The 13,969-nt window shown below is 49.6% G+C and overlaps 2 protein-coding genes and 2 pseudogenes across 2 annotated transcripts; 1 reads left to right on the forward strand and 3 right to left on the reverse strand.

Annotated features, from left to right (window-relative positions):
- Positions 1–728: 728 nt before the first annotated feature.
- On the reverse strand, positions 729–8,661 carry LOC147008593 (uncharacterized; annotated as a pseudogene).
- Positions 8,662–9,135: 474 nt separating this feature from the next.
- On the reverse strand, positions 9,136–11,278 carry LOC147008594 (histone H2AX-like). The gene has a single exon (XM_085863604.1). The coding sequence runs from the start codon at positions 10,795–10,797 to the stop codon at positions 10,423–10,425; it is 375 nt and encodes a 124-aa protein (XP_085719730.1). The 5' UTR covers positions 10,798–11,278; the 3' UTR covers positions 9,136–10,422.
- Positions 11,108–11,716, forward strand: LOC147008595 (histone H2B 1/2-like; annotated as a pseudogene).
- A 1,510-nt stretch (positions 11,717–13,226) lies between these two features.
- LOC147008596 (histone H4) lies at positions 13,227–13,739 on the reverse strand. The gene has a single exon (XM_085863605.1). The coding sequence runs from the start codon at positions 13,693–13,695 to the stop codon at positions 13,384–13,386; it is 312 nt and encodes a 103-aa protein (XP_085719731.1). The 5' UTR covers positions 13,696–13,739; the 3' UTR covers positions 13,227–13,383.
- Between the last annotated feature and the right edge of the window lie 230 nt (positions 13,740–13,969).

Below are 13,969 nucleotides of genomic sequence, written 5' to 3' on the forward strand. Positions count from 1 at the left end.
CGCTGTACACCAAGTGGAGTCCCGCCGTCCACACCGCCAGCATCAGTCGCATCCCCATCCTCGTCGCCAATTGTTATGACTCTTCACCCGGCCGAGTAATGACAGAGTCGAATGAGGGTTTTCAATGAATACGATTTATTTCAGAAGATGGCACTACGCATGCGGAATGCAGCCCAAAGGCCCTTCAGTCAGGTGCCCCCCGGACCACATTGAGATTCTTACTTCAAAACAGTTGTATATATAATCACACAAAAGCAGAAATGGGTGTGGACTACAGAGTGTGTGCTTAAGGGATAAAGAAATAAAGAAATAAATGCGGCAGTGGGCTTCTTTCCCCCCTCCCTAGGGGCCCTCAGGGAAGTTGGATCAGTCAATCCTCAGATTCGCAACCCAACAGTTCATCTTGCAAACTAATAACTTTCTAAGACTCCTACACCCCTACACTGGCACCTGCTGATAGCAAAGGCGAAACTCTGGTGATGACTAAGAACAGGAATGTGTGGGATATCAGCATACACAGTTTTCCCAAGGACATGCTGTTGTGCAGCTGCAGAGCCATAAAGAGTTATCAAAGACATAGTGAAAACAGCATGATACATTTAAAGCAACATTTTAAAGCAAGGTTTGAATAATACACAATTACAAGCAAGGTTAGAATCCCGACAGCTGATTAACACACAGCTAATGGTCCAAAATATGACCACCTAGCATATCATCATAACAGTGGTCACTTATTTTTTCGTGAACCAACAATCACAAAGGATTCCAATTTGTATGTTTCTGACTGATGATCTGTATGAAGTTTTGATGGAGTTTAGTATTGCTAATTACTTAGCAATCCGAGTAATTAGTAATTTATTAATTACGAACTAGTAAAGAGCACACTTTGAATGTTATATATTTAACTATATTGGGTGTTGGGTCACATGACACCATGTTTTTTTAATTGTTTCATTAAATTATGAATGAATTTGAAGTTTTGTTTGTCTCTTGGATTTCAATTCATTGTAACCTTGTGTTCTTGAATATAAATCTCTTTCACAAACTACTTGATGAAATATTCTAAATCTTATATAAATTATCTGTGCACGGAGGATGCACCCGAGTAGTTGCAGGTTGTGTGCCAGCATACCCCACTCATAATTTTATGAACCATCGAATCAGCTCCTTTCAAGTGAACGTTGTGGGTGGATCTGAAAAGAGCCTTTGTGGGTTTTGAGAAAATGAAACGAGGATGAACTCGAGACACTTCACCTCGACTCTCTGCTCATCCCTTCCCTTCTTTTTCAGTGTCGCCCTCTTCTTCTTTAACCTCTTTGTTGCAGGCTTGGACTTTGGTTTTGATGCCTTGGTCATGCCCTTCTTCACCTTGACAGATGTCTTCCTGGATTGCTTCGAAGAGGTGGCGGGAGATTTTTGGACTTTCTTGTGAGATATCTTCTGCACAGTCCTCTTCACAACTGGTTTTTGGTTGTTTTCTTGGCCGCTTTAGCCTTGGTTGGGGTCTTTGCAAATCTCGTGGAACTGGTGCTCTTCACTCTGGTGCTTTTCCTCACTTGGGCACTCTCGTCCTTGTTCAGTTTGAACGAGCCAGTAGCGCCCATTACCTTGGTCTGCACAAGCTTTCCACTTGCAACAAGCCTCCTCACAGCCGTATTGATACTACCGGGGTTACGATGGACATCGTAGCCATCTGCTGCCAGCGCCTTTTTCGAAGCGACCAGCGACAGACCTTTTCTGTCCTTGCTCGATCCCACCACCTTGAGGATCTTTTCCGAGAGGGTGCCGTCAGGCATCTTCTTTCCCATCCCAAACACCTTACACTTGCTCAGGTTAAATTCCATCTGCCAGTCTTTTGCCCAATCCATACAGGTATCAATACTTGCCTGAATCTGATCACCACCCCCTCTGCTGTCCACCTCACCTCCAAGCTTTGTGTCATCTGCAAACTTGGAAAGCTTACTCTTTACCCCATTATCCAAATCGTTGATGTGAATAATGAATAGTGATGGTCTGAGTTTATTTCTTTTATTTCTAAATAAATATAACCCTAACCCTAACAGCCAAGCGAAGCGAAGCGATGAGCAGGGAAGCGCAGCCAACCCTAACAGCCAAGCGAAGTGAAGCGATGCGCAGGGAAGCGTGGCGATGTGCAGCGAGGCGAAGCGCAGCACAGCTCGGCGTTAGTGCGAAAAGGGAAAAGGACATCACAAAATGGGCGAGGTGGGAAAAGGGGCCCACAAGGTGCTCCACAAGTTCTCTCCGAGAGCGGAAAGTGGCAGAAAGTGGCGGTGGTAAGAACAGCTTGGAGGAACAACGACAAGAAGCTTGGAGAAGAAAGAAAGAAGCTTGGAGAAGAAGCTTGGAGATAGTCTTTTTTTACTCTTTTTTTTTTTTTGCTCCTTTTATTTCTCCTGCCCCCGCCCCACCCTTCGCGGCGCTTGGGTGGGGGGAGGAACATTCCAGAGAAATTGGGGCGGGAGTTGGTTTCCAACCGTCAAACTTGTTTACCGGAGGAGAAATTGGGGTGGGGCTGGTTTCGTTGATCCTTTAGTGGCGTGGTTGTTGAGATGGCGTGGTTGTTGTGTGATGGCGGTTGAGACGTGGTTGGTTCAAAATAAAGATAGAACAGAAAAACGGCTATCTCAAAGCGTCGCAGCCCGAATGAATCACAAATTCCCTCGAGACAACGGGTTTGAGTTAACTACACATGTACTTAAGAGATATCTCGCCTACGGGCCCTGAATGGTGGTTTGCGAATTACCACAGTCATAACACTACCCCCTCCCCTTTTTACAGACTCGTCCCGAGTCGCCGAATTTTTGTGTGCCATCATGTGTAAGTTCTCCCCAAATATGTTTTACCTTTGGATCCCTGAGTGCGATATTCAGTGTATTCGTGTCCCCAAAATAAATAACCTACGGGCTGAGTAACTAACTAAACAAAGCCACTCATACAGACGACTTAAATAAATTGCCGGCGCTAAGACTCACATGCCGGGGGCGAACTCATATTTACAATTCACAACTTAACAACTTAACCTTATAATTTACACTATTCCATGGCCCAAGATGGATGGACTCTGTAAAGAGAAAAGTTAGCAGGGAGCCAGGCTGTTCGCACGCAGTTTCTGGCTCATGCAATAATGCAGGTGACAGGGAATGTAGCCGGCTGCACACACGCAGTCCAAGGCCTCCCCCTCTTAACATGGACGCAGTGAACATAATGGCGCATGAGCTGCGCAAATGCAGTCTCCGTGCCAGCTCAAGTGGCACATGCAATGAACGCAACGGCGCATGAGCTGCGCAACGCAGTCTCCGTGCCAGCTCAAGTGGCACACGTAATGAACATAACGGATGGATGGATGGATGGATGAATGGATGGATGGATGGACGCATACAGGGTGCACGGGCTGCCACTGCAGGCCCATGTTGTAGCTGCCAACAGGGCAGTCCTCGCAAACTGCGCGACGATCCTGGAGCACATGGCAAGGAACAAGGGGGGTGAGGGAAATGCAAACAGAATGGGGGCAAAAGATGATGAGGGCAGTAGGCATGGATGGCAAAGGTGTGCAGGCAAGGCATGGCAAAACAGGGCCGCTGCAGCAAACACAGCCGGCAGACGATCCGACCGGCACAGGCCTTTCAGTAAACAGCCAGCCGATGAAGTGGGCCGGCATAGGCCTTGAAGTAACACAGCCAGCCGATGAAGTTGGCTAGCCTTTGCCTTTCAGTGAAGGTTGGTGGAGGGAGTGCGGTGGTGCTGGCCACTCGAAAGGCGGGCTCGGACCTACCGACTGTCTCCCTCCCAACCTATCGCCTTTGCCTGTCTCTGTCCATACTCACCCCCTTAATTTGTAAAACCCAATTTAGCCCCAACGTATTTTTTGGGGTTTTTATTTTTACTTTCACACGACTATAACTCGTCCCCGAACCCCCTTTATCGACTTTGTTCAGCTAACCTATCCTGTCACCTAGCCTACTCCCAACCCCAACGTTTCCTTCCTGGAGGGGAATAAGGGAGAACAAGCGTCCTGTGTCGAAGCCCAATTCAAGCCTCAGGATGGCCTCCTCAGACTTCAGCGATCTAACCCAAAGTGGGTCCAGCGGCCCACAACGAGAGCGAAGGGATGGATGGTGCGGAGGGGTACACTTCCTATCTACCCTAACCATTATTACTTAACTTTTAAACTATCCCGGGGTTTTCAACAAGCGCCTCTCGCTTAAACTATCGGTTCTAACAACCAAGATTCCCGTCGCCTGTGTTGGTGCCCTTGCAATTTTCGGGCCATGCCCCCCAATTTTCTTCCCGTACCCTCACACGGTCTCACGGCTGGGACGCGTGGCTCCCTTGGCAGGAACTACTCTCTGCCGATTCTCCGACGATGGCACCCCCGGGCACTACACTGCCTCCGAGCCTACCAGCTCCCTAAACACCGGGGAGTGCCCTCCATGGCGACTCCCCTGAAACGCTCACGTAGCAGGCTGGCGCCCCGGGCCCCTTTCCGAGGGTCGCCCATGCCCAGTACACTGCCCCCGTGGCATATGGCGCCCCGGGCCCCCACCCACCACGCTATCCCAGCCCCCCATGGGTCCTTGGCCTACCACGGCCAACTAACCCAGTGCCCGGGGTACCCACTCAGCGATACTCACCGTTCGTAGCCACGCTCCCAGCCCGTCAACAGGGCTCCAGCACCCCTCCAAAACAGGTTTCGATTATACTTCCCCACCAACAACAAAACGACCTCCATTTTCCAATTTGTCTAACCCAGCCAACTCGCTCGACACTGACCCCGGGGTCCCTTGGGCGAGAATCACTTCTCCCCCCAATCAATCATCGCACCATGCATTCCCCATTCGCTCCATACACACAGGCTTGCTGGCCTCACTCACTCAACATGTACATTTTCCATTCCATTTCACTCCATAGCTGAAATCTGCCATTCTGCTCACTAAATCCCCTAACTACCTCATGCTCCCACGTCGTCCCTTACACTACAGCACGTTCCTTTTAACCTACGTAGCTAAGCTACGTCCCCTCTACACACTCAAAGTGTGTCACTGTCTTCAAATATCCCATTTTCCAACTTAAATCACAACTAAAATCCCTCCAACTAATCCATTCCACGGGCCCCATGAGGACTTACCCCTGCCCCATGAAGCCGGTCCAGCTAAGCTAACGCATTCCCCTAACTAGTGGTATCCTGTGCCCGGGCCAAGGGGTCTTCCACCCCTTGCCCGGGAATCCTGTTCACCCGAAAGCGAGGCCTGCTTTGCTCAATTTTTTTTTCCTCGCGCAGCACTAGCGCGGCAACTCGCAATCTGCGCTCTTTTACATGACGTCATGGCAGCTGTTAACACACCTCGTCCCTCTTGGACGGTAACATCCGGTAGGGATTCACCCTCCTGCCGGATTCCAACCCTACGTGCAGCCATGACGTCATCCTGAGCATTTCAAAGCAAACCTCGCGTTTCGAGGGGTTCCCCACACGAACACATGTGCTCTGCCCATCCGTGACCTGTGTCGTGCACTCTGCGAACAGAACACACTGCACAGGCCACATAGAGCTTCACACACACACACACACCCGCGTGGAGAACCCATCCGGTCCAAATCCATTATCCAGCCTAACCTTTGTCCATCTGCGGGATCGGCAACATCTACCGCTGGCGTTTACGGTCCGGGCTTCACTCCCGCAAGCGCGCACGTGGCGGCCTCGTGCGCTGCACGGCCCGAACCTCGCGCTTGCCGCTGGGTAAACCCGGCGCGGTGCTCAAAATATCTCCGGCCGCTACCCGGCCTTTGTCCCTCTGTGGCCGTCGTCTCCGTCGCACTCTCGCGCTCAAGCTCCCTCGTGCCACGAGGCTCACACACCTCGAGATGGCATTCACCCAGAGAAACGCAGCTGCATGTTCGCGCATGCCCACCATCATCTCCCTCACATACTGCTCTCTCACACACATGGTCTCTCTTGCACTCAGCCGTTCACTCACGCACACCATACCACTCACACACACGGTGACTCACGCGTGGTGTCTCACTCACACCTGGAGTGCTGGGAGGCATGCACTCTGGCACACTCGCAACCACACCACACACACGGGGGCGCACTCACACCTTTCACCACACACACCGGGACAATCACACTGGGGAATCGGGTCACCTCTCGGGCTCCCGGGGCCTCCATACCCCCCAAGCTTCGTATGCACCTGTCCGCAGCACTCGCCCCCTCTAACCCGCTTGACACGACCGAACCCACCTGGTCGAGATCAGCTTCAAGGGAGAATAGTGTCTCCCTCCATTCCCAAAGGAGGCTATCCAGCTGCTTGCACCGGGTCCACACACGTTCTGCCATCTCGCCCCCACTACCTCAATGTGTGTACTCGTCCCCAACCCCGTCCTTATCGTGCAGTCTCTCCTCTATTTTTTTCTGTTTCTTTCTGGCTCCTTTTTCCTTCCCATCTGAGTCGTTCTTCCTCTCTGAGCCCCATTAGCTCTTTGTTCTCCCTCCGGAGCTCCTCAATCTCCGCTGACTCCAATCTTGCTCTCTGTTTTAGTTGTTCAATTTCAAACTCATTGTTCTTGTTTTCTACCCCACAGTTTCTCCTGCTCTTCATTCTCCAATCTCATCGTTTTTCAATTGGCTCATTTCCTTCCTGTTTCATTCGCTGTTCTCTCACTACTCTTCCTCGTTTCCTCTCCTGTCCTTCCTTCTTCAGTTTCATTTGGTTTATCTCCTTTGGGTGTTTCATTTGCTGCTCTCTCATTACTCTTCCTTGTTTCCTCTCCTGTCCTTCCTTCTCCAGTTTCATGGTTTGCTTCATTTGGTTAATTTCCCTTTTGTGTTTCATTCGCTGTTCTTTGTCTATCTCCTCGCACTCCAGCCTCGCCTTTTCTTCCAATTGGTCAACCTCGGCTTCATGTTCTTTTTGTTTTCTATCCCATTGTTCCTCTCGTTCTTCCCTCTTCAATCTCGTTGTGTCCTTCAATCGCCTCATTTCTCCTTCCTGCTTCAGTTGTTCTTCCCTCATCATCCTCAACTCGTTTTGTAGTTCTTTCTTTGTCTTCGCGTTTCTGTAACTCAGCTTTCTTTTCAAATTCCTTTCTCATGTCCACACACTCCAACCTGTTTTTTCCTTTTGTCGTTCAGTTTCAAGTTCATCCTCTTTTTGTTTTTTATTCCACTGTCTTTCTTGTTCCTCATTCTGCAATCTCGTTATTTCCTTCAATTTCCTGATTTCTTTCTCCTGTCTCATTCCCTGTTCTTTGTGTTTTCTATTCCACTGTCTCTCTTGTTCCTCATTCTGCAATCTCGTCATTTCCTTTAATTGACTGATTTCTTTCTCCTGTCTCATTCCTTGCTCCTTCACTTTCTCCTCGTACTCCAACCTTGCTTTGGCTTCAAACTGTTTGATCTGTACAGTGTGGTTCCTCAACGTTTCATTTTCCGTTCTCTTCCTTTCCTCTTTTAACATCTTCAGTTCGTTTTGTAATCCTCTTTCTTTGTTTTCGTGTTTCAGTATCTCAGAAGTTTTTTTTTCTAATTCCTCCCTCAATTTGCATGCTTCTTCACTCATTTCATCAACTTCTTTCCACTGCTTCCCTCCTCAATTCGTCCCTTTTTTACTGTATTCCTTTAGTTTTTTCTGCCATTCCTTTCCCATTCTTATCTCCCCTTCCAGGATTTCTCTTTTAAACTGGCTTGCCCTTACCTCTCGCTTCAGTAGTTCCAATTCCCCATGTTGTTTGCGTTTTTCCTTTCTCCTTCCTCCCTCATTTCTCCCTGCAGTTCTTCGAACTGTTCTGACTTTTCCAGCAATTCCTCCATCCTTTCCTCCAGCTGTCCCTCTCCTCTTTTTTATCTTCCGTTCTAGGCTTTCTCTTTCCTGATTGCCTGTTCTTACCTCTTCCTTCAACTGTTCCAACTCCCCATCGTGTTCACATTTTTTTCTCTTCCAACTGTATTTCCCTCACTCTCCCCTCCAGTTCTTTGAACCGCCTTGCCCCCTCCAATATTTTTTCCATTAGTAGTTTTACTTCCAAATCGTGCTCCTTTTGTTTGTTTTCGAGCTCGGTTTTCCATTCTTCCTCTGAGCTGTTCCTATCCTGGGAGATACCAATTTGCTCTTCCTCTTTCCTTTTATTCTGTTCACTCGCCTTTTGTAGCAAAAACCCACGCAACCAATGTACTAACGTCGTTTCCTTATGGAGCTTCTCGACTGTGCTGGCCAAGTCCTCTTCCAGCTCCTAAATTTGCTCCTGTGCATCGGCCAATCGTTGTGCTTCCGTCTGCACACAATCCTCATGAACCCAGTCTGTGTTGGTCAAGTGATTTTCCAACCCCCGAATTCGTTCCTGTGCCTCCTCCAATTCAATCCGCAATGTACTGCCGTCGCCCTGGCTCGCCTGCCATGCCCACGTGGTTTGAAACAGTTGTTGGGAGCGCTCGCCTCGTGTCGTGCCGTTCGAAGCGCCATTAAGAGCGGCCCGCTCACGCCTCGTGCCGCGCTGAAGTGCGGCCGCGCCGCCATCTTGTGACTCCGTTTGCCGGCAAAGTCCGTGCTCAGAATATGAGGGTGAGCTCCCCCATGGATTGCAATTAGCAGTGGAGTTATAAAAAGAACCATCCCGGGCCATGGATTCCACATTCAAACACATACCTAATACCCCCGGCTCCCGCTCGCCTTGAAACTCCATCTTATTTCTCGGAAGGGATTAAATTTGGCTCGCTCATAATTTCGGGGGGAACGAGGGGGGGGGTTGCTTTGCACAACCCTGGTCCGATCCCCGTAAATTTAGTTGGAGACCGAGGTGGATTTGAATCCCACACTCCTGTACACCAATGTTACGAATTTCGCCCGCCCGGCCACGTCGCCCACCGGAACGGACAATTCAGTCGTGACCCTCTTGGAACTACCGCCAAGGAGCTAGCCACGGGTGGGGGGTTTAACCTCACCACAACCCAGTCCGCATTCTACCCGCGCGAAATAGGGTGAATCGCCGAATGTCGATATACCTAAGTACCCGCGCGGGTAGCCTACCGAGGAGTTGTACCACGCCGCAGGTCGACTCCGGACACGAACCACTTAAGCGGCTCGTTCCGTGGTGCAGGGATAACCGACCGGAGTTATCGCCGACCTCGACGGTTCAGTTTATTTTCTGGGTGTCTTAACCCACGACCAATCCCTTACGTGATGCAAGATGGCACTTTCAATGGGGAAAGAGACGACGAACGGGATACATTTCACACAAGCACATTTATTACAAAGCACATATTGCACACACAACACAAGCAAGGAATCATGCAATATACAAGCAACAAATAGAATGCAAAAGCAATACGACCGACGATAATTATTATTTACAAGCGCTTACACAGTTTCTACTTGGCAGGACACGGCGCCACAGCATGCATACAAAAACAAAGAAAGACCTCCCTCACAGGCAAGGGGGTAGACGGGGTCCGTTGACCTTTATGGCCATGGGCCGTGGATGACCGAAAAGGCCCACGAGACCGAAGGGTCTTACCCGCACCCTCATGGTGCGACGGTGGGCAGGTCGCGACGTCTCGTCCCCACGGCAACTAGCGTAGCCGCGCCTGATCTCGGGCCTTGCAACAGTGGGCAGGTCGTGACGCCTTCTCCCCACGGCCACGAGGACAGCCGCGCCTGATCTCGGGCCTTGCAACGGTGGGCAGGTCGTGACGCCTTCTCCCCATGACCAATAGGACAAGACTTCCACCCGACCGCCCCAAGTCTGTCTACGACAACCAAGACTACCAAGACTTCCACACGACTGCCCCAAGTCTCTGCGATACATGCCCTTTTCCAGGCGCTCCTCTTGCCCTTTTATTTCTCCTGCCCCGCCCAGCCCTTCGCGGGGCGTGGGTGGGGGGAGGAACATTCCAGAGAAATTAGGGCAGGAGTTGGTTTCTAGCCGTCAAACTTGTTTACCGGAGGAAAATTGGGATGGGGCTGGTTTCGTTGCTCCTTTCGTGGCTTTGTGGTGTGGATGGCGTGGTTGTTGAGATGGCGTGGTTTAGGTGGCGTGGTTGTTGAGATGGTGTGGTTGTTGAGATGGTGTGGTTGTTCCAAAATAACGACAGGTAAAGAAAAATGGCTAACTCAAAGCGTCGCAGCCCGGATGAATCACACATACTCCCTCAAAACAACGGGTGTGGACTAACTACACATGAACTTATCGATATATCTAACCTGAGGACCTTTCTGGTGTATTGCAAATTTCCACAGCCGTAACAGTATCATGTGCCAGGATCTCCTGGCATGTGGCACCGGATTTACAGGTAAATGGGGAGAATATATCACTGATGCTGATCCGGGAAAGTTTTAAGTGGCTCTGAAAACAGCCGTTGTGGAGAAAGAGAGCGGGAGAGCTCTTGGACCTCGAATGAGACCACACCGTTTACTTGCCCTGGCTCTTCTTTGGCAGCAGCACGGCCTGGATGTTTGGCAGGACACCACCTTGCGCGATTGTAACACCGTCCAGCAGTTTGTTGAACTCCTCATCGTTGCGGATGGCGAGCTGCAAATGACGTGGGATGATGCGACTTTTCTTGTTATCACGTGCTGCGTTGCCGGCGAGCTCCAGGATCTCGGCAGACAAGTACTCGAGCACAGCCGCCAGATAGACGGGAGCGCCGGCACCGACACGTTCGGCGTAGTTTCCTTTGCGGAGAAGTCTGTGGACACGGCCCACGGGGAACTGCAGTCCGGCACGGGAAGAACGTGTCTTGGCCTTGGCCCGAGTCTTTGCACCACCCTTACCACGTCCAGACATGATGTTTTCACTTTACACCCGACGAGGAACCGAAAAATGAACCACAAATAAAACAAGCCAGGACCAGTGTGACCACTCCTCATTTTCATAAATGCCAAGGTGAGCCAATGAAAAAAGCCAATAATTCACAAGGTTTTCCGAAAAGCGATGATAATAGAAAACCTATAGAAAACCAAGACGCCAAGGTGAACAACGAAGAGCCAAGATGTTGTGAAAAAAGCCAAGGAGTGGTCACACTGGTCAGGACTCACTCACTGCACGTGTACATTACAGAACATGTGAGGAAATACTGAATGTCGGACTTCATGTGATGGAGATCGGATCAAACGTGGCACACGCCCACTCTGGTTTCATCCAATAGCAGAGAGTCTTGCTCGACCAATACCAGACTGCGTTCCGCCTCCAAGGCGATGTGATCCATTTATTTACATACCCACACCCCTTATCAGAGAAATTCGTTTGGTCGACCCAACGTTCGTCATTGTCTCAGCGATCGTTTAAAATCGTTATTTTACCCTCTGCCGGTGATGCCTCCTCGGAACCTCCCAGGCAGCTCGAACCAAAGAAGGGATCGAAGAAAACCGCTTCCAAATCGACGAGAAAGTCAAACCGTAAACGGCGCCATCGCAAAAGGGAAAGCTTCGGTATTTACATCGACAAGGTTCTCAAACAAGTTCACCCCGACACGGTGTTTCTTACAAAGGGATGAGAATCATGAATTCATTCGGAAACGACATGTTCGAGCGGATCTCGTCCGAGGCGTCTCGTCTGACACATTACAACAAGCGTTCCACGGGGACATCGCGGGACATCCAGACGGCAGTGCGCTTGGTCCTTCCCGGGGAGTTGGCCAAACACGCCCAAACACCCCATGTCCGAAGAGACGAATGCCGTGACCAAGTACACCGACTCCAAGTGAGCTGCTCGGACTCGCACCACGTGGTTCTCGCACCACGTGGTTCTCCCACCACGTGTTTCTCGCACCACGTGGTTCTCCGACCACGTGTTTCTCGCACCACGTGGTTCTCCGACCACGTGTTTCTCGCACCACGTGGTTCTCCGACCACGTGTTTCTCGCACCACGTGGTTCACCGACCACGTGTTTCTCGCACCACGTGGTTCTCCGACCACATGTTTCTCGCACCACGTGGTTCTCCAACCACGTGTTTCTCGCACCACGTCGTTCTCATCCCAATCCCCAAACGGCTCTTTTCAGCCATTCAAACGTTTCCTTAATGTAGTTCAACTTTAACTTCTCGTGTCCTTGGTGGAGGAGCCACGTCACGTCATATGTGAGGTGGTTCATGTGAAAGTCCATTTCAGGTAATAATGTAGATAATAGTGAAAGGTGGAACCGTGATGAACATTAACTTTTATTGTAATTCATGTGGTTTACAATCCCCTCGGTTATCGATACAATCTTTTCAAAACCGCGACCCACCACTACCTCTTACATGTGAAGCGGAATATTTGACCCATTCACCTCGTGAAAACCAAAGTAATAAGAATAAGAAAAAGACATCCAGAGCACAACAGCCTGGTGTTGGCGCAGTTGTTAGGGCAGCGGCTTGGGATCCAAAAGGTCCTGAGTTCAAGCCCCGTTGGGCCACTGAATTAATACACCAGGGGGTTGACTCAGCCTGTCATCCTTCCGAGGTCGGCGAAATGAGTACGAGTATACTGGGCCGGTGTATACCCCGGTTAAAATAGGTGTACCATATCCCTGTGTCGTAAGAGGCGACCAGGGTTGCGTCAGGAAGGGCATCCGGCGTAAAACACGTGCCAAATCACTATGTGGATCATATGGATGATCCGCTGTGGCGACCCCTAACGGGAGCAGCCGAAAGAAGAAGATCCAGAGCACAACACTTGAAAAATCCCCCCCCCCCCCTCCAAACGTTGCCATGGATACATCAAATTATCCGTTTCATGAAGATTAAAATTGATACTCTGAATCAAAGCTCAGGTCAATCGGATGAAAATTGATTATTTTTCAGATTTAAATTGAAGATTTTGAAAACTTGAATTTGAGTTGACCTTTTGACCTCGAAATATTAGTTTTTCCGATTCAGTGATGGATTATGGAAATACTGTTCAAATATCAAGTTAATCGGATGTAAATTGACGATTTTTCAGATAAAAATTGATATTGGAAGTTTAGCCTTTGATCTGAAAAATTTCCTTACCGGTCCAGTGATGCAATGAGAAAATCTTGTTCAAATTTCAAAACAATCGGATGAAAAATTATTTTTAAAACCTGACCTCAACATGACCTTTGCCTTCAAAAACCAATGGACTTCTCAGTTGAGACTACAGTACCTCGACAGCTTAGTAAAGTTTCATGACGACCGGTTTGGAATTGTGGACCTGCAGACGATAAAGACAAACGAGCAGACAGAACAAAATCAAAAAACTAATATCCTTGAAAAATCTTTAATTTCCAAAGTAACAAACCGAGCTATTCACACCATTTATTCCACGTTACACACAAAGTTCAAGACGCCTGAAACTCCTTCATGAACGAGTTGGTGGCTCTGAAAAGAGCCGTTTTGTTGTGGATAATGACGAACACCACCTCCAGGATGTTTAACCACCGAAACCGTAGAGTGTACGGCCCTGGCGCTTCAGGGCGTACACCACGTCCATGGCGGTGACGGTCTTCCGCTTGGCATGCTCCGTGTAGGTAACGGCGTCACGGATAACATTCTCCAGGAAGACCTTGAGAACTCCGCGGGTTTCCTCGTAGATGAGACCCGAGATACGTTTCACCCCACCACGACGGGCAAGACGACGGATAGCCGGCTTCGTGATTCCCTGGATGTTATCACGGAGAACCTTGCGATGACGTTTCGCGCCTCCTTTTCCGAGACCCTTTCCTCCTTTACCCCGTCCAGACATGGCGAGAACGTTTCAACCCAAAGCGGAATGAATCAAACAACGAACCTTCACGTGTTTATATGGTGAGAGAACCGAGGGTTTCTATTGGTGGAGAGCTCGATATCACCATTTGATCTTTGACCTTTAACCTTTACCTCCAGCATTTAATTATTTTCTCTGGGAGAAAGATTGTGCGCACGTGCTTTTCGTGCCCTTTCACCTTTGACTTCTCTTGCCGCGCACTTCGTCCTTCCGCTTTGTGAAACACTCGAACTCAAATGAACCCAGAATCTTA

The sequence above is a fragment of the Eptatretus burgeri genome, chromosome 18, assembly GCF_056783735.1.
Source record: "Eptatretus burgeri isolate ZD-2024b chromosome 18, Ebu_testis_v1, whole genome shotgun sequence".
NCBI lineage: Eukaryota > Metazoa > Chordata > Myxini > Myxiniformes > Myxinidae > Eptatretus > Eptatretus burgeri.

Excerpts from the sequence above, each read along its gene's own strand:
- LOC147008596 (XM_085863605.1), bottom strand. The coding sequence starts at position 13,695 with ATGTCTGGACGGGGTAAAGGAGGAAAGGGTCTCGGAAAAGGAGGCGCG.
- LOC147008594 (XM_085863604.1), bottom strand. The coding sequence starts at position 10,797 with ATGTCTGGACGTGGTAAGGGTGGTGCAAAGACTCGGGCCAAGGCCAAG.